This window comes from Nerophis ophidion, linkage group LG24 (assembly GCF_033978795.1).
Source record: "Nerophis ophidion isolate RoL-2023_Sa linkage group LG24, RoL_Noph_v1.0, whole genome shotgun sequence".
Lineage (NCBI taxonomy): Eukaryota > Metazoa > Chordata > Actinopteri > Syngnathiformes > Syngnathidae > Nerophis > Nerophis ophidion.
This window is the reverse complement of record NC_084634.1, coordinates 11,828,645-11,853,784: the sequence shown is the minus strand read 5'-3', so window position 1 is coordinate 11,853,784 and position 25,140 is coordinate 11,828,645. Positions and strand designations below refer to the sequence as shown.

General features: G+C 39.7%; 2 protein-coding genes across 4 annotated transcripts in view; one reads left to right on the top strand and one right to left on the bottom strand.

The window, feature by feature from the left end:
* LOC133542038 (integrator complex subunit 9-like) overlaps positions 1 to 25,140 on the bottom strand; it is a 32,502-nt gene that overhangs the window by 5,977 nt on the left and 1,385 nt on the right. Inside the window, exons 3-13 of one of the 2 annotated variants that reach the window (XM_061885840.1) lie at positions 21,858 to 21,918; positions 17,975 to 18,037; positions 17,742 to 17,881; positions 15,591 to 15,677; positions 15,398 to 15,518; positions 15,110 to 15,244; positions 10,682 to 10,793; positions 10,441 to 10,621; positions 8,080 to 8,140; positions 5,715 to 5,886; positions 5,520 to 5,644 (exon numbers count right to left, since the gene is read on the bottom strand). In XM_061885840.1, the coding sequence (XP_061741824.1) occupies positions 5,520 to 5,644; positions 5,715 to 5,886; positions 8,080 to 8,140; positions 10,441 to 10,621; positions 10,682 to 10,793; positions 15,110 to 15,244; positions 15,398 to 15,518; positions 15,591 to 15,677; positions 17,742 to 17,881; positions 17,975 to 18,037; positions 21,858 to 21,918 (1,258 nt within the window). The remainder of the gene's footprint in view (positions 1 to 5,519; positions 5,645 to 5,714; positions 5,887 to 8,079; positions 8,141 to 10,440; positions 10,622 to 10,681; positions 10,794 to 15,109; positions 15,245 to 15,397; positions 15,519 to 15,590; positions 15,678 to 17,741; positions 17,882 to 17,974; positions 18,038 to 21,857; positions 21,919 to 25,140) is intronic. The other variant, XM_061885841.1, reaches the window with a different exon arrangement.
* The window catches only part of pla2g7 (phospholipase A2, group VII (platelet-activating factor acetylhydrolase, plasma)), a 52,848-nt gene continuing 51,714 nt past the window's right edge, over positions 24,007 to 25,140 (top strand). Inside the window, exon 1 of one of the 2 annotated variants that reach the window (XM_061885846.1) lies at positions 24,007 to 24,119. The gene's annotated coding sequence lies outside the window, so the exon portion shown is untranslated. The remainder of the gene's footprint in view (positions 24,120 to 25,140) is intronic. The other variant, XM_061885842.1, reaches the window with a different exon arrangement.

Below are 25,140 nucleotides of genomic sequence, written 5' to 3'. Positions count from 1 at the left end.
GAGGGGTATTTTATTTGAACTAAGCAAAATTATCTGCCAATGGGACAAAAAAATTCGGCTAGTCAAGACTTTCCAAAACAAGTAAAATTAGGTAACCTCAATGAACCCAAAAATACCTTCAAATAAGTATTTTCTCACTAATAACAATTGCACTTTTTTTGGTAGAAAAAAAAAAGAGCTTTTTGCTCAATATATTAAAAAATATTCTTCAATGCTAGTGCCCTTATCTTGACATAACGATATACGCTCGGCATCATGATTTTCATGCTTGAAGTAAGAAATTATTACTTTAAAAAAACTGTTTTATACTTGTGAGTGAGGACGACAGCTTTGCAACAGTTGATATTCTAGTTTCAAGCATGTTTTACTCAATATAGGTAATCAAATCTCAGCAACAAGCTGTGATATCTTACTGAGATCATTTAGGACCGAAACCCTTAAAACAAGTAAAACACTAACATAAAATCTGCTTATTGAGAAGAATGATCTTATCAGACATAAAATAAGCAAACATCACCCTTATTTGAGATATATTTTATCCTATTTAGATTTCAGTTTTTGCAGTGCATATACACGCACACAAAATATATTTTGGTGCCGGTACCAAAACGTATTTGGATAAATTTCTAAATATATACGCGAATGCAAAACATGGTATTATTGGCTTTATTTTAACAAAAAATCTTACAGTACATTAAACATGTGTTTCTTAATGCAATCAAAGAACAATGGTGGCCATAAACATAATAACATACTAGACAACGTGTCTTTTAGTAGTAAGTAAGCAAACAAAGGCTCCTAATTTAGCTGCTGTAGTATGCAGTAACATATTGTGTCATTTATTGTTCTATTATTTCGTCAAAATTATGCCGGACAAGCGGGAGAAAATGGATTAGTAATCTGGGTGTTCATTTACTAACATGTTAATATCTGGTTATTTGTTTTAACATATTCCATCTAGATGTTAAATATAATAAAAACTAATTATTCTGTTGGGATGCTTAACATTAGTTTAGGATAATACCATCACGCATTGCAGGGGAGTAAATGGGTGTAATTTTGAATAATGCATTGTGTTCGAAATTTTTTTTATATACTAACTAAGTTCAGCGAGCAGGTTGTGTTGTATGACCGTGGGTTGTACGGTATACCGATATAACAAAGTGCCGTGGTGCTAATGAATTATAAACAGTAGTTGTAGGGGGCGTGGCCTGCGGACCTGCAGCGAAAGCGGGGTGTGCCAGAACCAACTTCGAGATCAGCGACAGATGCGTCGATGGCCCACCTGGGCGCATTTATCTCATCGCCCGTCGCTCTGCTAACGGCAGCAGCCGGGAAGGAGAGGGAGGTCAATGCTGGATGACGAGCACGAGCCGAGGGAGAGCGAGACGGGAAGACATACTGCCTTTGAAACATACTTTTTTTCACCCGCATGCAGCGGCGACGTTGCTGAGCCGAGTAGCCTATTGTTCTTTAAAGTATTTAAAAAACAATCATGCAGATTTGCACAAAGAGTTTAAAAGTAATGTAGTTAACTCGCTCCACTGCTGTGCATTTAAGTAGATGCACACACAGCTCCCAGGTAGCACTAATTACTACTAATAATACTAAAATATAATACTAATATTAAAAAATATAATACTATTAAAAATACTAATGAAAACTAAAAAAAATAATACTAATAACTAATGCAGGAGAAATGACTGAAGTTTGTCGCAAATTGCTACAATTTGTATTGTTTTTAGTATTTACTAATGATTGTAGATTGGCAAACATAAACCATGAAGCATTTAATAAAATGATAGTAAAGCTTTTCATTCTAACCTAATCCAAGGTTACAGCAGACTAGGCTTAATATATAAAATTGTCAACTATTCTTTGAGTGCAGCAAGAAAGGCCAAGCGTGTTTAATGCCTTTTAATTTTTATTTAAATCTTTCTACAATTATTTTTTGAGGGCAATTAGAACCATATGTTTAATGTATATAATACATGGATGTGTCCAATAATATCAGCCTGATAAATGCTTTGAAATGTAATATCGGAAATTATCGGTCTCAGTCTCAACCTCCCGATTTTGCCGGGAGACTCACGAATTTCAGTGCCCCTCCAACCCTTTTCCCGAATTCCTCCCGGACAACATTATTGCATTACTGGGGGCGTGCCTTAAAGGCACTGCCTTTAGCGTCCTCTACAACCTGTCGCTACGTCCGTTTTCCTCCATACAAAGTGTGTTTGTTAGTTATATTAACTTATAAAGGCATTTTTTTTGTATTGTTTTAGTTTCACAAATTCCACAGTAAATTCATGAAAACATCACCGTGGCGTTATTGAGTCTGTTTAGCTGATTGGAGAGCTAGCTTCAGCAGCTAGTGGGTCCATGACAATGACTTCCGTTTTGTTACAGATACCTATTAGAAACAATTATGGTATGAAAATAAACACTCACAGTATATTTTTGTTAATAATAGAGATGTCCGATAATATCAGACAGCCGATATTATTGGACGATAAATGCTTTAAAATGTGATATCGGAAATTATCGGTATCGGTTTCAAAAAGTAAAATTTATGAATCTTTAAAAGGCCGCTCTACTGAGTGGTAAACGGACGTAGGGAGAAGTACGGAGCGCAAATAAACCTTAAAGGCACTGCCTTTGTGTGCCGGCCCAACCACATAATATCTATGGCTTTTCACACACATAAGTGAATGCAAAGCATACTTGGTCAACAGCCATACAGGTCACACTGATGGGTAGCCGTATAAACAACTTTAACACTGTTACAAATATGCGCCACACTGTGGACCCACCCCAAACAAGAATGACAAACACATTTAGGGAGAACATCCGCACCGTAACACAACATACACGCAGCAGAACAAACGCCCAGAACCCCTTGCAGCAATAACTCTTCCGGGAAGCTACAATATACACCCCCCCCGCTAACACCAAACGGTAAAGTTGCATTGTTTAATGCATCTAGCGGGGGCATCACAACAAAATTAGGCATGATAATGTGTTAATTCCACGACTGTATATATCGGTATCGGTTGATATCGGAATTGGTAATTAGAGTTGGACAATATCAGAATATCGGCAAAAAAGCGTCCTCTACAACTTGTCCGTTTTCCTCCATAGAAACAGCGTGCCGGCCCAGTCACATAATATATGCGGCTTTTACACACACGAGTGAATGCGACGCATACTTGGTCAACAGCCATACAGGTCACACTGAGGGTGGCCGTATAAACCACTTTAACACGGTTACAAACATGCGCAACACTGTGAACCCACACCAAACAAGAATGACAAACACATTTTTGGGAGAACATCCGCACCGTAACACAACAGAACAAATACCTACAACCCCTTGCAGCACTAACTCTTCCGGGACGCTACAATATACACCTCCCCGCTACCACCATATGGTTAAATTACATTGTTTAATGCATCCAGTGACTATATATAATAATGTGTTAATTCCACGACTGTATATATCGATATTGGTTGATATCGGAATCGGTAATTAAAAGTTGGACAATATCGGAATATCGGCAAAAAAGCGTCCTCTACAACCTGTCGCTCTCTCCGTTTTCCTCCGGCCCAGTCACATAATATATGCAGCTTTTACACACACACAAGTGAATACCAAGCATACTTGGTCAACAGCCATACAGGTCACACTGAGGGCGGCCGTATAAACAACTTTAACACTGTTACAAATATGTGCCACACTGTGAACCCACACCAAACAAGAATGACAAACACATTTTCGGGAGAACATCCGGACCGTAACACAACATAAACACAACAGGACAAATACCTAGAACCCCTTGCAGCACTAACTCTTCCGGGACGCTACACTATTTATCCCCCCCGCTACCACCAAATGGTAAAGTTACATTGTTTAATGCATCCAGCAGGGGCATCACAACAAAATTAGGCATTATAATGTGTTAATTCCATCACTGCATATATCGATATCGGTTGATATCGGAATTTGGTAATTAAGAGTTGGACAATATAAGAATATCGGCAGTAAAGCGTCCTCTACAACCTGTCGCTCCCTCCGTTTTCCTCCATACAAAGAGTGTGCCGGCCCAGTCACATAATATATGCGGCTTTTACACACACACAAAAGTGAATGCCATGCATACTTGGTCAACAGCCATACAGGTCACACTGAGGGTGGCCGTATAAACAACTTTAACACTGTTACAAATACGCGCCACACTGTGAACCCACACCAAACAAGAATGACAAACACATTTTCGGGAGAACATCCGCACCGTAACACAACAGGACAAATACCTAGTATCCCTTGCAGCACTAACTCTTCCGGGACGCTACACTATTTATCCCCCACGCTACCACCAAATGGTAAAGTTACATTGTTTAATGCATCCAGCAGGGGCATCACAACAAAATTAGGCATTATAATGTGTTAATTCCATGACTGCATATATCGGTATCGGTTGATATCGGAATTTGGTAATTAAGAGTTGGACAATATAAGAATATCGGCAGTAAAGCGTCCTCTACAACCTGTCGCTCCCTCCGTTTTCCTCCATACAAAGAGTGTGCCGGCCCAGTCACATAATATATTCGGCTTTTACACACACACACAAGTGAATGCCAAGCATACTTGGTCAACAGCCATACAGGTCACACTGAGGGTGGCCGTATAAACAACTTTAACACTGTTACAAATATGCGCCACACTGTGAACCCACACCAAACAAGAATGACAAACACATTTTCGGGAGAACATCCGCACCGTAACACAACAGAAACACAACAGGACAAATAAGGGATGCTACAATATACACCCTCGTCTCCATGGCAACATCTCTGTCGCTTTCACTAATATTTGCCGCTTTTCCACTAACGCAGGGGTAGGCAACCCAGAACGTTGAAAGGGCCATTTTGGACCCAAATAATAACGCTGTCAAGCACCATTCATAAAAAACTTGTGGGCCGCACTGACATTAAACTTTCATAATAAGGTGGGGGCCGCGTGTCTGACACCCCTGGTTTAAAGCATCCAGCGGGGGCATCACAACAAAATTAGGCATAATAATGTGTTAATTCCACGACTGTATATATCGGTATGGGTTGATATCGTAATTGGTAATTAAGAGTTGGACAATATTGGAATATCGGATATCGGCCAAAAAGCCATTATCGGACATCTCTAACAATATTTGATTTTTTTTGTTAAAACAATGCCAGAAATTTATCTTTTTCATGATCCTTTTTATTTTGAAAAGAGTCTAAATAGATTTTGGTACCGGTGCAAAAATATTGGCATCGGGACAAGCCTAGCCTGACCATGTGTGTTGACTGTGTTCAGGGGGGAAAATACCATTCAAGGCGTTATTCATGGACATTAACCGTAATACTGACATTGTCCACTCGATGGCGGCAAACGTGCATTATCTATGCGGTCGGATATTTAAAGTTATTCCTTTTTAAACTGAGGGCAAAATAAACATGACGTAAGACAAGTTTAATTTTACCTGGACCTCCTTGAGCAGCTTGGACACTTGGTGAAAGTTGAGTCGCGTGTCGATGGGACAGTACACGCACTTCATGGCGAGCGGCTGATATGGAGCCAGAGCATCCAGGTAGGAGAAGTCAGGCTCTGGTGGCAAAATAAACTAAGATGGTTTTTTCATTCCGACATGGCGTGTGTGAAGAAGAGGCTCCCCCACCGGTGAAGATGATGGTGTTCAGGCTGGATTTGCCCCACAGCTCCATAAAGTGCACCACGTCCCCGAAACGCAAGGACGGGTGACCGGTGAACACCACGCACGGTTGGCGGAAGTCGCTGCTGAAGTCGCCGTGAATGCTGGGAAAGTGTTTCAGCTTGTTGCTCTGGATCAGCTGGAAGAACAGCACAAGACAAGTGACATCCCATCATCAGCTGACAAGGGTGTCATGTTGTGTTCCCGCTTAAAAACAAAGCCAAACGTAGCCCTGACGGCAAGTGAAAGGACACATTGACTTGAGAAGCTTCAGCTTTGTTGTTCTTTGTAAAACGACTGAATAAAGCGTGTCCCATACTTTCTACACTGAGCGCCGCAGACTGAAAAATCAAAGCATGCAGGAGCCATTTTGATAACCAATATTTTACATGAATTTTGCCTTTTTTATTTCTTTTTATTTTAATGCTCTCCTCAAGTTTGGTCTTGGGGACCCGGAAGTATATCAGTCATAAAAATGTTGGATAGTTTTTTTTTCATTGCGTAAATCACTAGATAAATTTTAACATTGTTGATATAAGGTTGTATTTAGTTATTTTTTTCATGTTTTATTCAGGTTTTGTTAAAGAAAACCCTGCTTTTTTTGGCAAACACTGGACTCTCCCCAAATTATAATAAACACCTCCCAGTCAGAGCCCGTTGACGTTCTAGAAACATAAGCGGCAGCTCAGCTCGCTCGCTGTCCTTGAGGTGAAGGCTAATTAGCCTTTAGCGTAACGTAAGCTCATTTTTCCGTGTGTGTGTGTGTGTGTGTGTGTGTGTGCGTGCGTTTCGGACAGCAAAGCTTTGTCTCTGTCTGAGAGTAACACAAGCATTATTGACCTAGAGTTAACAACTAAGTTATTTGGCTTTACCCTTTTCTGTTTTGATTGAGCTGTGTTGAAGCAGCAAAAAGGACATTATGTTAAATGAAGAATTTCCTGAAACTGTCTCTGATAGTTGATATAATAATGTAACTGCATCAAAAGGCCTACATGAACTCCATGGTGTTCAGGGATGAATAGTTTCTCCTCATTATTAATGTAGCAGCTTAGTTTTGAATGGCAGGGTCCCTGCTATCACATGTTCATAAAAATATAACTGTAAGCTTCTTACTCACAGTTCCCACAGATGCACGCTGGACGCCAGTGGTTCGGGTTTGACAACCTCCCTCCACAATAACATTTACATAATAAAAATCAACTACAGGCTTCCCAAATGCTGTAATAAATTAAGCATGATCAGTTGAGCATGTGGCCCCACTTTTAACTCTTTTTTTCAAAGGTTCATTGCAAACGCTTACTTACAGTAAGTCCTTAATTTGACTTAAGTCATTATTTTGTCATTAGTTTGATTTAGTAAATTAGTAAGTCAAAATATTGACTTACTAAGTCATAATGATGACATACTTAGTATCTCAGGTAACTTGGACTGCTCTGTGTATTGTTTTTATTTACGGAAAAATATCGAGCTTTATATAGAATATCGGCATTCAGCATATGGAGTGGAAAACAACCAAAAATTTTAGGCTTCCTCACGCGAAAAAGCCGGCCTACGTCACCACAGTCTGTAGTCTATTGCCCCCCCAAGCTGTGGTAGCAGCGATGAGATGGAGACGTGATGGCGACAGGCCGAGTTATGCTGTTCCTTACACCCATCCGCTCCCTTCCCCCTGGAGAGACACCACCTTAACTAACAAATTTTCTGGGGGAAATACTGACTTATCATAGTAAGCCAACCAACCAATCATGGATTTTCTTATACGTAAACCAACCAATCATCATTGTCCTGTGCCGGTGGAGTTGTTTCACTACATAGCTCCGATTTCTAAGTTAATCATTTTTAATGGAAAACCGTAGTTTATACCACTGGATCATTAAAAACCGTACTGATTACGGGAAAACCATAGTTGTTGGCAGTTATGGCAAAAAGACAGATCAAGGTTTTAACACACACTGTAGGTCGGAAAAATCGAAGAAAAACAGACATTTTGTAATATTTTTACAGAGATAAAACAGACGGATTTCCGAGTATAGATGGAAAAAAACACATGCCTGGAAAAAAAGTGCAATTCCCCTTCAATACCGTCAGATTTTGATATTGTTACATTACGAATAATATCGTACTGGTTTTGAAGATAACAAATATCAAAACGCTGTCCTAATGCTTTGATTTTTCAGTTTAGACACACCGATTTAGATATTATTCCAATTAGCTAAGCCTAGTATACATTCATCTGTATTGTATTGGATTTAGCAGCATGAAATGCACATCACGCAACCTTTATTCCTTCAATGTTTCCTAGTTGCTCTACTCAACATGTGTGGGAACGCACCTCTGCATGGGGAAAGGGAGGCTCTGGAAGATACACTTTGGACTGCTTGTTGTGACACAGCCTTAAAGAATGATGAAAACAATGTATTAGATTTGTTCCCCTACCAATATTTTGGTACCGGCACGGGTACTTTTCGGTGCTTTTCTAAATAAAAGGGACCACAAAAAATGGCATTTTTTGAACAAAAAAATCTCAGTGCATTAAACACATATTTTTTGTTGCAATCGAAGAACAATTTTGGCCTTGAATAAAATAGTGAACATACTAGACAACTTGTCCAAAGTAGTAAGTAAACAGACAAAGGCTCCTAATTAGTCTGCTGACGTATGCAGTAAAATGTGTCATTTCTCATTCTATTGTCGTCAAAATTATGCAGAAAGCTGAAAAAAATATTAATCCACTTGTTTATTTACTGTTAATATCTGGTAATTTTTCGTTTTAACATGTTCTATCTACACTTCTGTTAAAATGTAACATTTACCTATTCTTCTGTTGTTTGGATACGTTACATTAGTTTTGGATGATACCACAATCTTAGGTATCGATCCAATACCAAGCAGTTACCATATTTTTTGGACTATAAGTCGCTCCGGAGTATAAGTCGCACTAGCCGAAAATGCATAATAAAGAAGGAAAAAAGCATATATACCGGTAAGTCACCTTTTTGGGGGAAATTTATTTGATAAAATCCAACACCAAGAATAGACATTTGAAAGGCAATTTAAAATAAAGAAAGAATAGTGAAAACCAGGCTGAATAAGTGTACGTAATATGACGCAAAGTAATTTATCTTCATCTCCTTGGCAACTAACGGGGCGTATATTCACACATATGTCGCTCCAGAGTTTAAGTCGCACACCGGGCCAAACTATGAAAAACATCTGTGACTTATAATCCAAAAAATACGGTACAGGGTCACACATTGGTCATTTTCAAAGTCCCCTAATGTGTCCAGGGACGTATTTCCTGAATTTATCAACACAATATGAATTTTGTTTTAAAAAGAAAAAAGATTTTGTGATGGTAAAAAATAGACGTAATCATAATAGTATCGACTAGATCAGTGGATCTCAACCTTTTTTCAGTGATGTACCCCCTGTGAACATTTTTTTAATTCAAATACACCATGATCAGAGCAAAGCAATTTTGGTTGAAAAAAAGAGATAAAGAAGTAAAATACAGCACTATGTCATCAGTTTCTGATTTATTAAGTTGTATAACAGTGCAAAAAATATTGCTCATTTGTAGTGGTCTTCCTTGAACTATTTGGAAAAAAATATTTAAAAATAACTAAAAACTTGTTCAAAAATAAATAAGTGAATCAATTATAAATAAAGATTTCTACACATAGAAGTAATCATCAACTTAAAGTGCCCTCTTTGGGGATTGTAATAGAGATCCATCTGGATTCATGAACTTAATTCTAAACATTTCTTCACAAAAAAATAAATCTTTAACATCGATATTTATGGAACATGTCCACAAAAAATCTAGCTGTCAACACTGCATTGTTGCATTTCTTTTCACAGTTTATGAACTTACATTCATATTTTGTTGAAGTATTATTCAATAAATATATTTATAAAGGATTTTTGAATTGTTGTTATTTTGAGAATATTTTTGAAAAATCTCACGTACCCCTTGGCATACCTTCAAGTACCCCCAGGGGTACTCATACCCCCATTTGAGAACCACTGGACTAGATAACCTATTGTACTTAGTATCATTACAGTGGAAGTCAGCTGTAGATCTACTCGTAGCATTTGTTTACATTCAGGACCGCTATCTTTTGTTAGCGGTGACACCGGTGAGCTATCATAACCTGCTACGGTGTTTAGTGAAGCATATTTAGCTATTCCTCGTCCTGCAGGGATGATACTTGTAAGAAACTTACTTTATTTGTTGACATAGAGGCGAGGATTAGAGATTTAGAAGTAGCTAGAACACTGCCGACTGCGTATGGATTTTAGCCGCTAGTTAGCTAGCTGGCCATGTCTCAAAGCACCTCTTCCTGAGGGCGTTTCAGTGTTATAACTTCACCTTTATTATTAGTTTTTAAGCCAAAATGCATCCGTTCTCCCTTTTCTGTCTACACACTATCTCTGCTTGTAAGTACTCTGTGATTGTGTGCTGCCAAACATGCTCCTCTGCCGGTGAAACAAACAATGTCACGATGCGCCGTCATGCTGGTAAACATATACTGTATATTTTTTTTTAAATGGGGAACCAGTACTTTTCAAACAGAGTATAGCACCATTTTCGATTCATTAGTACTAGGATATTATACTAGTACCAGTACACCATACAACCCTACAATATAATCATGTAAACTGCTCGATAGAAGAAAAAACATCTTCTCACCACTCTGCAAAGATCTGCGAGAACTCCAGTGAGCTGTTGGCGACGGGTGAGATGAAGTAGAAGGGGGTGGTGCCCAGGTTGGCGCTGTCAATGAACTGGTACAAACACTCCAGGAGGTCGTAGATCACGCCGGAAGAGTAACAAGGCACCAACACGTTGCCCCCGGCACGTATTGTCATGGCTGGAAGAACAAACGGGTCAGACAATCTAGCTCACCTATGGCCAAAATGATCAATCCTACCCAGGTTGCTGCAGAATTCTCCCAGCATGCCATCTGGGTTGGCAGTGGGCATCTGGGTGAGGCCCGTCAAAATAAGAACATCGCTGTTCTTCAAGGAGGTTTGGTCCATCGGCTGGAATGGGACAAGAGACATGAACCCAAGTCTCGCGAGAGACAATTGATACCACTAAAAATGTGTTGGATAAAATGTTGAATTAGGGCTGGGCGATCTATCAATATACTCAATATATCGGGGCTTTGTTTCTCTGCGATATAGAAAAAAATATATCGTGATATTCGAGTATATGTTCTCACACAGTTGCTATTAGCTGCTGGCATTACACTGCATGGTCTTCCCACTTTTTCTTGTCTCTCCTTCTCACAGAGACATAAACAAGCGCACCTACTTACACACGTAACGTGTGCAACGTCATACACCCTCCCCGAGCAGAGAGGTAGCAGCATGGCTAACGTTAGCTGTGATGCTAACGGTGCGTTGCGAGCGGTAATACGAGAGAAAGAAGGTGCGATTCTGGTAAAAAAAAATGGAGGAAGAATTAATTGCAAAGAAAAACAGCACAGGGTGCATCGTCTGGTGGTGGTTTGGCTTCAAGCGGGAATATGTTGAACAATTATGCGGCAAAAGCGTTGCTACAAAAAGCAGCAACACTGCTAATTTGTAGCATCATTTGGAAAGTCACCCACTTGAGCAGTGGTTCTCAAATGGGGGTACTTGAAGGTATGCCAAGGGGTACGTGAGATTTTTTGAAAATATTCTAAAAATAGCAACAATTCAAAAATCCTTTATAAATATATTTATTGAATAATATTTCAACAAAATATGAATGTAAGTTCATAAACTGTGAAAAGAAATACAACAATGCAATATTCAGTGTTGACAGCTAGATTTTTTTGTGGACATGTTCCATAAATATTGATGTTAAAGATTTATTTTTTTGTGAAGAAATGTATAGAATTAAGTTCATGAATCCAGATGGATCTTTATTACAATCCCCAAAGAGGGCACTTTAAGTTGATGATTACTTCTATGTGTAGAAATCTTTATTTATAATTGAATCACTTGTTTATTTTCCAACCAGTTTTTAGTTATTTTTATATCTTTTTTTCCAAATAGTTTAAGAAAGACCACTACAAATGAGCGATATTTTGCACTGTTATACAATTTAATAAATCAGAAACTGATGACCTTGTGCTGTATTTTACTTCTTTATCTCTTTTTTTCAACCAAAAATACTTTGCTCTGATTAAGGGGTACTTGAATTCAAAAAATGTTCACAGGGGGTACATCACTGAAAAAAGTTGAAAACCACTGCACTAGAGAATGAAGAGTGCTTGAAACTCTGCATGTCAACATCTCCGTTCGGTGCCACACCCACAAAATGCAGAAGCAACCATTTCCAGATCAACACCTTATGAAAAAAAAATCTACAACAGGAGATAACGCCCGCAGGAACCTACCACAGAACGATGAACATATATTTGATTTCCTATTATACAGCTCATTTTTATTTGACAGTTATTGAAATATCTTGTGTGACATCAAGCACAAAAGTGCACTTTATTTGTTTTTATCTATTTTAGTGGCTTTCTGTACAAAAAGTGCACTTTAATTTAATGTTGTTTTGATATGTCATCTTAGTGACATCATGCACAAAAGTGCACTTATAACTTGTTTTAAAATGTCTCCGACAATCTTGCACTTTCTGTTTTGATATGACATGAATGTCTGTGCCAGTGCTTAATAAATACAGATTTGGGCAATTGACTTAGTTGTGATTTCCCTCTCTGCATGAAAGTTTAAAATGAGCATATATTAATGCAGTATGAACAAGAATGTTTTAATGTAGACACATAGAATCATCATACTGCTGTGATTATATGCATCAAGTGTTCATTCAAGGCTAAGACAAAATATTGAGATGTATATCGTGTATCGTGACATGGCCTAAAAATATCAAGATATTAAAAAAACAAGCCCTACTTGTAATACAGTTTTTTAGCCACATGGCACAGCCCTAGTCTGATTTCAACTCAAAATGAGCTTCACACAACACATGGAAACACCTTATTATATGACCGTTTGGCTTTTTAAAGATCGGATTAACACACCTGAATTAGAAAACGTCGCCCTATTTCCCTTGTGGATCAACAAAGTATGTCTAAGTGTACTAGCTCTATCTTTTTAGCATGAAGCTACAGCTGTTTAGACTGAGCTATGAACCGACCGAAAGTACAGTTGCCGTTTGTTCTTTTAGCCATTCATAGCGCCTTCACTCATATGGATTCTTCAATCACCAATCTAAGCCACGTTTGTAAGTTTTACAATGTAACTAAAACAATTCTTACTTACCAAACCTTCCCATGTGTGATGTCTGTAGGAGTGTTTTCCTGCAAATTTGTATGTGATATCGTGATATAATCAAGCTAGCGTCCTTAGCGTTAGCAACTCTGCTAACATGTTTACGAGTGTCTTAGTTAGTACTATTACCTTACAATGGCATTATTTTTGTATTGTTTCAGTTTCGGGAATTCCCCATAACGTCAGCATGAAGTTATTGAGTCTGTTTAACGGATTGGATGGCTAGCTTATACGCAACTACTGGGTACCATGACGATGGCTTCTGTTTTGTTTGATCATCCGTTTTACAGACACCGTTTGAAAAAAATTAAAGGTATGCAAATAAACATTTACACAAGCTTCCTGTGTGAATAATTCATTTCACAACATACATATCTAAAGCTTAAAATTAATTTATCTTCTAAAATTTAGTGGGTGAGGCTTACCGTATTTTTCGGACTATAAGTCGCAGTTTTTTTCATAGTTTGGCCGGGGCTGCGACATATACTCCGGAGAGACTTGTGTGAAATTATTAACACATTACCGTAAAATATCAAATAATATTATTTGTCTCATTCGCGGAGGAGACGAAGAAAATGTCAGCAATCGTCACACACACTTCAACCAATACAAATTCGGCGGGCGAGGGTCATGGCAGAAGTGCATTGTGGGTCATGGAATGCTAACTGCTATATGCTACTGCCGTAGCTATTAAAATGGATCATTTCATCGTTGGTGGTAACTTATAAAAACTGAGAAGGGCTGAACAAAAATGGCACCGAAAAGGAGATCATGTACTGCAGATTACAAGCTGGACGTAGTGAAATATGTAGCAGAAAACGACAAGAGGAAGCGGTGCATACCTTTGGAGTTGGCAGAGTTATTTAGCAGCGACATCGAGGAAGAAGATTTAATCGGATTTATCGATTAGGAGTGAGATTGTTTGGTAAACGTATAGCATGTTCTATATGTTATAGTTATTTGAATGACTCTTACCATAATATGTTATGTTAACATACCAAGCACCTTCTCAGTTGGTTATTTATGCATCATATAACGTACAGTTATTCAGCATGTTGTTCAATATTCTTTATTTATTTTAAATTGCCTTTCAAATGTCTATTCTTGGTGTTGGATTTTATCAAATAAATTTCCCCCCAAAATGCAACTTATACACCAGTGCGACGTATATATGTTTTTTTCCTTCTTTATTACGCATTTTCGGCCGGTGCGACGTATACTCCGGAGCGATTTATAATCCGAAAAATACGGTATATCTCGGTGCGCTCTATAGTCCAGTAAAAACAGTACTTAGAAGTACTCACCGACACCTCCAAAATGTGCCGTATCTCGACGTCACTATATTTTAGTGATTCTTTGGCGTACCACTAGACGGAGCCCACGTGTAACAGGGTCAATTACATTTTGTAAATAATGTATTTTATAATGTTGTATTATGGTTATAATTACACAAAATATGTAAGGTATATGTAAATACCTGAATATTGTTTGATGTTTTGTCAATGTGGAACCATTGTCTCGTTGTCTCTCCTACTGCAATAATTACTGTTACTCCTGTGTTCTTATATGCGTTGGACACGCCTTCCAACTTCCCTTTTGTCTACGATAACGGGAGAGGTAGGCGTCCATGCGACGACAGAAAATGTATTGTCTCGTTAAGCACTTAAGTTCACTTTCTTCGTTATTATATTTGTGTAGGGGCTCGACGATGGCAAAAAGTTATTGACGACAATTGAATTCCGTGTATTATCAGTAGAGTGCAGCTGAGAAACCCATGGTGTCGGTCGTGTTGCATAAAATCCACACAACGCAGAGGAAAACACTACGGATTACACACAAACCACTACATGAATTGATTAACGTGGACCCGGGATTAAACAAGTTGAAAAACTTATTCGGGTGTTATTTAGTGGTCAATTGTACGGAATATGTACTGAACTGTTCAATCTACTAATAAAAGTTTAAATCAATCAAAAATACAATTTGAGAATGACTGTGCGAGAAGCATAGCGGAAGTCCACTAAGTACAGGACATTTGGGATCCCGGTAAGTGACTGAACTCTGCATACCTGTGGGTGTGTGGTGAGGAGAGAGGAGCCCGAAACGTAGGATACTTTCTCGTGATGGGACTGAATGATCCAATTGGAGCTTCCCAAAGAGTAGCCAGAGCTTAAAGGGGAGATTTGTACCGCTCCAAACAGCTCCTGCATGAAGAGACCAAAGAATGTGGTCATTGATAATGGGGGGGGGGAAAATCCTTGTGCTCCATTGAAGACACCCCCTCCTTGATGGGTTTGGAACTGCTAAATTGAACTTGTCTAAAAACGTCTGGGTAGAAAGAAGAAAACCATTCCTACCACTTTCTGTGAGTAACCCACAAGCTGGACTTTGCTGAGGGCGGAGTTCACTTCCTGCATGCCGTAGCATCGCTTCCATGTCCAGACGTCCACTGCATCCTTCAGTGGTCCGGGAAGCATCCTAGTGCAATAGTCGTCATGTCATTTCACTTCACTCGTGTGTTGCTTTTTCCTTCAAGGTGACTTGTTCTACCGTTGTATTTCCTTGTTCTTCCAGCTGGCGGCAGACTGTGCTTTAGGAACACGCTCCATGAAGTTCACCAGCTCTTCCATCAGCAGCCTGATTGACATTTCACACACAGACACAGACATCAGTGTTGTCCCAGTGCCAATATTTTGCTACCAAGATGTTTTCATTAGAGATTTACGATAATATCGAACTGCCGATCTTATCGGCCGATAAATGTTTTAAAATTTAATATCATAAATTATCAGTATCAGTTTCAAAAAGTAAAATGTATGACTTTTTAAAACGCCCGCTGTACGGAGTGGTACACGGACGGAGGGAGAAGTACAGAGCAGTTGCGTCGCCCAGGCATACTTGCCAAACCCTCCGGATTTTCCCCAGACACTCCCCTATTTCAGTGCCCCTCCCGAAAATCTCCGGGGGCAACCATTCTCCCAATTTCCACCCTGACAACAATATTGGGGGCGTGCCTTAAAGGCACTGAATGCCCTTGCGTGCCGGCCCAATCACATAGTATCTACGGCTTTTCACACACACAAGTGAATGCAATGCATACTTGGTCAACAGCCATACAGGTCACACTGAGGGCGGCCGTTTAAACAACTTTAACACTGTAACAAATATGCGCCACACTGTGAACCCACACCAAAAAAGAATGACAAACTCATTTCGGGAGAACATCCACGTCGTAACACAACATAAACACAACAGAACAAATACCCAGAACCCCTTGCAGCACTAACTCTTCCGGGACGTTACAATATAACCTTTTTTTTAGTTTCTCTAATTCAGTAAAAGTTAAAGTAACAATGATTGTCACACTAGGTGTGGTGAAATTATTCTCTGCATTTGACCCATCACCCTTGATCCCCCACTGGGTGGTGAGGGGAGCAGCGGGCAGCAGCGGTGGCCGCGCCCGGGAATCATTTTTGGTGATTTAACCCCCGATTACAACCCTTGATGCTGAGTGTCAAGCAGGAAAGTAATGGGTCCCATTTTTATAGTCTTTGGTATGACTCGGCCGGGGTTTGAACTCACAATTACATATATGACCCAACGCAAACAACCTTCCCTGGTCATGGTCCAAAAAAAAACACACACACAAGAAAAAAAACGAACCAACAGACATGGTCACACAAAAGACAATATAACAAAATGTGTTGATATTATATAAAAAAATGTTTCCATGCACCATAAAAATATTCAAAATTAGACTTATTTAAATCCATTACAAAGCATGATGGGAAAAATGTTTGGTATTTCTGATTGATTACGGAAGTAAACAAGGTAGGAGTCAAACTTTCACATACTCCTAATATCCAATTGTATTAATGGTTATATATCCATTATATTAATATAATACGTACATCTAAATATATAGATGTGTATAGTTACTTTACACATACTTGCCAAGTTCCCCATTTTCCCGAGAGACTCCCGAGTTTCAGAGCCCCTCCTTAAAATCTCCCGGGAAAACCATTCTCTCGAATTTCTCCCGATTTCCACTCAGACACCAATATTGGGGGCGTTCCTTAAAGGCACTCTCTTTAGCATCCTCTCCCACCTGAAACCTTCACCCCTTAACGGCCGCATGCTGTCCTCACTCAGCTCCGTATCTGAGTGAGGACAGCTTGTCGTCACATCCGCTTTTCCTCCACACAAGTAGCGTGCCGACCCAGTCACATAATATCCGTGGCTTTTCACACACACAAGTGAATGCAAGGCATACTTGGTCAACAGCCATACATGTCACACTGAGGGTGGCCATATAAATAACTAACACTGTTACAAATATGGGCCACACTGTGAACCCACACCAAACAAGAATGACAAACACATTTCGGGAGAACATCGGCACCCTAACACAACAGAACAAATACCCAGAGCCCCTTGCAGCACTAACTCTTCCGGGACACACGTTTTTTTTAGCCCAATGTGGCCCCCAGAGCAAAAAGTTGGGACACCGCTGACTTTGGGTCAGTAGTCTGTTTTACAAACGTGCTATATAAATAAATCTACCTTGACCTTTTTGAATTCGTTAGTATGGCTGTACTTTAATAGCATCACACAATCCCAACACACACAGATATGACATTTGATAAAAGAACTGACAACTCTGAATATGAATAAATTCAGGCTTCCTCTTTGTCTCCTTACCTTCCAATTTGTAGCGTGGGCTCTGTGGCGTACACGGTGCCAGTGAAGCCTGTGTTTTCCGTGATGTAGGGCAGGGCCATCATGCAGTGGTAGTTGGAGATCAGGATGACATCCACGGTTGACATGTCCAGCAGTTCTCTCTGTTTATTGAGCGGGGAGGGGGGAACGCAGACGAATCAAGCGCAATCTAATGTGCAACATTCTGCACGAGTCTTGAGGAAAACCTTTATTACCTCAGGAAGACAGAACTCTGGTTGCGAGTCCACAAACACTCGGCCTGCACACTCTTTCAGCTCCTGAAAACATCACGACGCACACAGTCTTAGTACTTTTGTAATAGAGGACGACCGATTATCTGCTGCGATTTTTGGCCTTCTGACGTATATCGGTATCACCTTTTTAGTACAACTAAAACAGCAGATACAATACATACACATAACACTGTATTTACTATAAAACATTATAAATAGTGAAGAAGATAGTAATAAGCGCAGGTCTTTTTTTTTTTTGCTAGAGCCCAATTTTCTATTTATTTATTTAAATGAATGGTAAACGGGCTATACTTGTATACCGCTTTTCTACCTTCAAGATACTCAAAGCGCTTTGACACTATTTCCACATTCACCCATTCACACACTGATGGCGGGAGCTGGCATGCAAGGCCCTAACCACGACCCATCAGGAGCAAGGGTGAAGTGTCTTGCTCAAGGACACAACGGACGTGACTCGGTTGGTAGAAGGTGGGGATCAAACCAGGAACCCTCAGGTTGCTGGCACGACCACTCTTCCTACGGCGCCACGCCGTCCCATTTTTTTAAATTTCATTTAAAAAGGTGTCTTCTTGTGCCGTTCTTACCATTTCCGGGTCCTAAAAGGCTGTCAAAGTGTATTAATTTGTCGGAATACCTACTCAGACGTCTCATGTCCGGGTGAGATGCATGATTTATGATCTAGAACAGGGGTAGGGAACCTATGGCTCTCGAGCCAGATGTGGCTCTTTTGATGACTGCATCTGGCTCTCGGATAAATCTTGGCTGACATTAGTTAACACGGTAAGTAATTAATAATTCCGCTGGTAATCACTGTGTTAAAAATAATGTTCTAAATATAAAACATTCTCATGCATTTTAATCCACCCATCTGTTTTCTACCACACCTGTTCAAAAAGTCGCATTATTGGTAATAAGTATTGTATTTATTATTGATTAGCTTCAGAATAACAATGTTAGTTAAAAGAATAAGAGACTTATTGTACCCTAAAAATATTGGTCTTACTTAAAACTGCAAGCATTTAGTTGTATTCAGTGTTAAAAAATATTATATGGCTCTCACGGGAACACATTTTAAAATATTTGGATTTCATAGCTCTCTCAGCCAAGAAGGTTCCCGACCCCTGATCTAGAATAAACATACAGGGAGCAAGTTTGCTGGTTTTCGCTTATGCAGCCATGGGAGCGCTCGACAGGCCTCCGTCCGACACACTCGCAGCGTGAGCTCATTAAAAAGGAGCGCCACGAGTTTTATGTTCCATCATTAGAAATATGTACCGTATTTTCCGCACTACGAGGTGCAACTAAAAACCTCCAATTTTCTCAAAAGCTGACAGTGCGCCTTATAATCCGGCGCGCCTTATATATGGACCAATATTGAGTCACAACAGGTCTCGCAACTACGGTAAACAGCCGCCGACTTCATTTTCCCCCGTAGAAGAAGCGCGCGGTTCATGCTGGGATATATGACTGCGCGAGGCGTGCCGTTTCATTTCCATTTGTGTGTTAATGTGAAGACCCCAAAATGGCTCCTATTAAGAGACACGCTTACGACGCAGGATCGTAAATGCCTGGGCTGATAAAGCAGTCTCAACTATGGTCCAAGCTTTGAGGAAGGCAGGAATTGTCACGTGGGGCGGCATAGCTCGGTTGGTAGAGTGGCCGTGCTAGCAACTTGAGGGTTGCAGGTTCAATTCCCGCTTCTGCCAACCTAGTCACTGCCGTTGTGTCCTTGGGCAAGACACTTTACCCACTTGCTCCCAGTGCCACCCACACTGGTTTAAAAAAAAATGTAACTTAGATATTGGGTTTCACTATGTAAAGCGCTTTGAGTCACTAGAGAAAAGCGCTATATAAATATAATTCACTTCACTTCACGAAATAGCAGCGACTCTGACTCTATTAATAACGACTTCAACGTGACGGAATTCGGACACTGAAGAAGAAGAATTTGAGGGATTTGTGGATGAGGAATAACTTAATAAAGTGAGCTTTATGTGTTTATTTTGTGTTGTGTTGTGTGACATTAACATTTGAGCAACGTTGAGTTATTGATATATTATTGCTTTGCACTATTTGAGTGTTTTTATATTGTGAATTCACTTTTGATTTACCGTAAAAGTATCAGACTGTTTTTCACGTGTTTATGTGATATCAACGTTGCACTACATCAGGGGTCAGCAACCCAAAATGTTGAAGGAGCCATATTGGACCAAAAATAAACAAATAAAAATCTGTCTGGAAAAAATTACAAGCCTTCTCGAAGTGTAATAATGAATGTAAAACATCATCTAAGTGTCTATATTAGCCTACTATCAAATGCTGAAACAAATGTGTGTTGACAGAAATGTATTTAAATTTTTATTTTACACATTTTTGCAACATTGGAAATCGTTAGTAAAACGACGGCTTCTCAGAGGATAGAGATAACATCTGGAAATTACTGGCTCAGAATGGGCTAAAGGGTATGGATGTTTTCTGTCCAAGTTTAAGGGAATGGCAGGCTGTCTTCGAATTAATTTATTACAATCTTTGCAAGCTGGGTATCGTTTGCTGTGGTCAGAAATGCAGCCAATATTACATACAGATAATGTGTCATGAGAAATGCAAATAAATTAATTACGGAGAGGCCATAAGTAAAGGAAATTAAAATATACCTACAAATGAGGCATAATGATGCAATATGTACACACAGCTAGCCTAAATAGCATGTTTGCATCGATTAGCTTGCAGTCATGGATTGACTAAATATGCCTGATTAGCTCTCCAGCAAATCAATAACATCAACAAAGGTCACCTTTGTGCATTCACGCACAGCATAAAACGTTTGGTGGACAAAATGAGACAAAGAAGGAGTGGCATGAAACCCGTCTTTCTGTGGCTGTATTGGAGAAAGTTGTACATGTAAACAAACTATGATGAGTTCGAGGATCGCTGAAATTAGTAGGACAAAACGGTACATGCCAAATACGCTCATCAGCGAAGCATGTTTGATATAAACAGCGGGATTTATAACAATTAGGACGGTTTGTGTCAAGTTTGTATATTAAAACAAAAAATATATATTTTTCTTCATCTTTTTCCATTTTCACATATCTCTGGAAGAGGTCCAGGGAGCCAGTAGGGCGGCGCTAAGGAGCCGCGGGTTGCTGACCCCCGCACTCCATGTTATACCTTGCAGTTAAAAGATTTTTAAAAATACCACGTCACTGACTTTACCTCGGGGAAAATAATAAAACCGCTGTTTGACTGATCTGACTATTTTTATGACATTCCCTTTAGCGCAGCTCCACCTAATGGATGCATAACGTAACCCCAGCCTCTACTGTAGCATCTATTCTAGGCGCCCTATAATCGGTGCGCCTTATATACGAAAAAAGTTTTAAATAAGTAATTCATTGAAGGTGCGCCTTATAATGCGGTGCGCCTTATATATGAACAAAGTTTTAAAATAGGCCATTCATCGAAGGTGCGTCTTGTAATCCAGTGCGCCTTATATATGAACAAAGTTTTGAAATAAGTAATTAATTGAAGGTGTGCCTTATATATGAACAAAGTTTTAAAATAGGCCATTCGTTGAAGGTGCGTCTTATAATCCAGTGCGCCTTATAGTGCGGAATATACGGTATATCTGTATATAAAAACAGATGTGTTCTTGTCTCTCATAAGTATTGTGAATGATAGGCAGAAATCTACAAAAAGTGCAATTCCCCTTTAAAATAACTTTTACCAAATATCAGGGATCGGCCCTAAAAAAAATAAACATATAGGTCAATCTCTACTTCATAATCCACATGTTTTACTCTGGCATTTCAGATATAATTCATTCAAATTCAGCATTCCACACCTTTTCCAAGTTGAGCGATGCGTCTTTCGACACCCAGCCAGGAAGCTTTGAGAGTCTTTGGCTGAAAAAAGTGAAATATATTTATTTAAATAGTCCAAAATTAGGGTAGGGTGTGTATAGTTGAGTGATCTAGAAAGAAAAGCGGTTTGGTTAGGGTTGCCAACCGCCCCCTTGAAAATCGAAATTGTCATGTATTGGAAATTTTCTAATAAAGTAGCCAAACAAAATTGTTTTTCTTAGATTTATTTGGGGAGTTCTGGCATTCCAAAAAGGATGGTAATACAAGAGATAGAAGGTGCCAATCCGGTAACAAATGAAGGAAGAATTAATTCCCAAGAAAAACAGCAGGGGGTCCATTGTCTGACGGTGGTTTGGCTTCAAGCGGAAATATGTCGAACAGACAACCATAATTTATCAAGTGTGAGGCAAAAGTATTGCTACAAAAAGTAGCAATACTGCTAATATGTAGCATAATTTGAAAAGTCACCTGCAAGAGAACGAAGAGTGCTTAATCAGCATGTCAACATGTCCATTCAGGGCCACACCAACAAAATGCCGAGGCAACGATTTCCAGATCAACAACGTATGAAAAAAATAGTCAACAACAGAAGGAGATAACGTCCGCAGGAACCTACCACATAGCCAAGGATGAACACTATTTAAATTCCCATTATGCAGCTCATTTTTATTTGACACTTATTGAAATATCTTGTGTGACATCATGCACAAAAGTGCACTTTGTTTTTAACTATTGTAGTAGCGTTCTGTACAAAAAGTGCACTTTAATTTAGTGTTGTTTTGATATGTCATCTGAGTGACATCATGCACAAAAGTGCACTGATAGCTTGTTTTAAAATGTCTCTGACAAACTTGCACTTTCTGTTTTGGAAATGACATGACTGCTTGTGCCACTGCTTAATAACTGTTTAACAAATACAGTTTTGATCAATTGACTGCATGAAAGTTTAAAATGAGCATATATTAATGAAGTGTGAACAAGAATGTTTTAATGTAGACATGTAAAGTCATCATACTGCTGTAATTCCATCCATCCATTTCCTACCGCTTATTCCCCTTTGGGGTCGCGGGGGGCGCTGGCGCCTATCTCAGCTACAATCGGGCGGAAGGCGGCGTACACCCTGGACAAGTCGCCACCTCATCGCAGGGCCAACACAGATAGACAGACAACATATTCATTAAGTGTTCATTCAAGGCTAAGGCAAAATATGGAGATATATATGTGTCATGTGTCTCAGGGAAATCGATGGCAGCTTTATGGACGGCACAAGCTCAGCTGATCTCCGGTAAGAAGCAACTTTTTACCACAATTTTCTCACCGAAACCTGCTGGTTGACATTCGGTTGGGATCCATGTTCGCTAGGATCCATAGTAAAGTTTCACCTCCGGGAATTTTAAACAAGGAATCACTGTGTGTTTGTGTGGCTAAAGGCTAAAGCTTCCCAACTCCATCTTTCTACTTTGACTTCTCCAATATTAATTGAACAAATTGCAAAGGATCCAGCAACACAGATCTCCAAAATACTGTGTTGCAGTTAAAGCAGACGACTTTTAGCTTTGTGTGTGCGCAGCGCTCATATGTCCTAACAGCCCGTGACAACCGTCCAATCATCATTACGTGACGTTTTACGCCTTTAAAAGGTCTACTGAAACCCACTACTACCGACCACGCAGTCTGATAGTTTGTATATCAATGATGAAATATTAACATTGCAACACATTCCAATACGGCCTTTTTAGTTTACTAAATTACAATTTTAAATTTCCCGGGAGTTTCGTCTTCAATACGTCGTGTAATGATGACGTGTACGCAAGACGTCACAGGTTATTAGGAAGTATGAGCGCTGAATACACACACAGTTAAAAGTCGTCTGCTTTAACGGCATAATTACACAGTATTTTGGAGTTCTGTGTTACTGAATCTTTTGCAATTTGTTCAATTAATATTGGAGAAGTCACAGTAGAAAGATGGAGTTGGGAAACTTTAGCCTTTAGCCACACAAACACACGGCGATTCCTTGTTTAAAATTCATGGAGGTGAAACTTTACTATGGATCAGAGCGCGGTCAAGCCAACATGAATTAAGACGGAATGTCAACCAGCAGGTTTCGGTGAGAAAATTGTGTTGAAAAAGTCAGTTCTTACCGGAGAAAAGCTGAGCTTGTGCCGTCCATAAAGCTGCCGTCGACTCCCCTGAGACACTGCGCATCAAGACACACGTGGAGACACCCTTCCGACTACGAGGTACTATTTAACTCACTAAAACACTAGCAACACAATAGATAAGGGATTTCCCAGAATTAACCTAGTAAATGTGTCTAAAAACATCGGAATCCGTCCCAATGCAATCACGTTTTTTTTTTTTTTTTTTCTAGTCCGTCTTCAATATCCTCACACACTAATCTTTCATCCTCGCTCAAATTAATGGGGAAATTGTCGTTTTCTCGGTCCGAATAGCACTTTTTGTTGGAGGTTCACGCCAAATTTCTTCCCCCCTAGAAACCCCCCCCCCCCATTTACTTCCGGGGTCATGATTAATACATAAGTTTTGTTAACGCTATATTATAAAAAATAACGCGTATTTATAAAAATATAGATGTTTTGTTAACGCTATATTCCATCCATTTTCTACAGCTTATTCCCTTTTGGGGTCGTGGGGGGCGCTGGCGCCTATCTCAGCTACAATCGGGCGGAAGGCGGGGTACACCCTGGACAAGTCGCCACCTCATCGCAGGGCCAACACAGATAGACAGACAACATTCACACTCACATTCACACACTAGAGTCCATTTAGTGTTGCCAATCAACCTATCCCCTGGTGCATGTCTTTGGAAGTGGGAGGAAGCCGGAGTACCCGGAGGGAACCCACGCATTCACGGGGAGAACATGCAAACTCCACACAGAAAGATCCCGAGCCTGGATTTGAACCCAGGTCTGCAGGACCTTTGTATTGTGAGGCAGACGCACTAACCCCTCTGCCACCGTGAAGCCCTAACGCTATATTATTAAAAAAAAATAAAAAAAACAATTTACAAACACAAGCTATGGGATGACGCATTTACTTCCGGGGTCACGTTTCCTCTTATGTCATCCCATAGCTTGTGTTTGTAAATTGTTTTTAAATTTTTTTATAATAAATAAATGATAAATGGGTTGTACTTGTATAGCGCTTTTCTACCTTCAAGGTACTCAAAGCGCTTTGACACTACTTCCACATTTACCCAGTCACACACACATTCACACACTGATGGAGGGAGCTGCCATG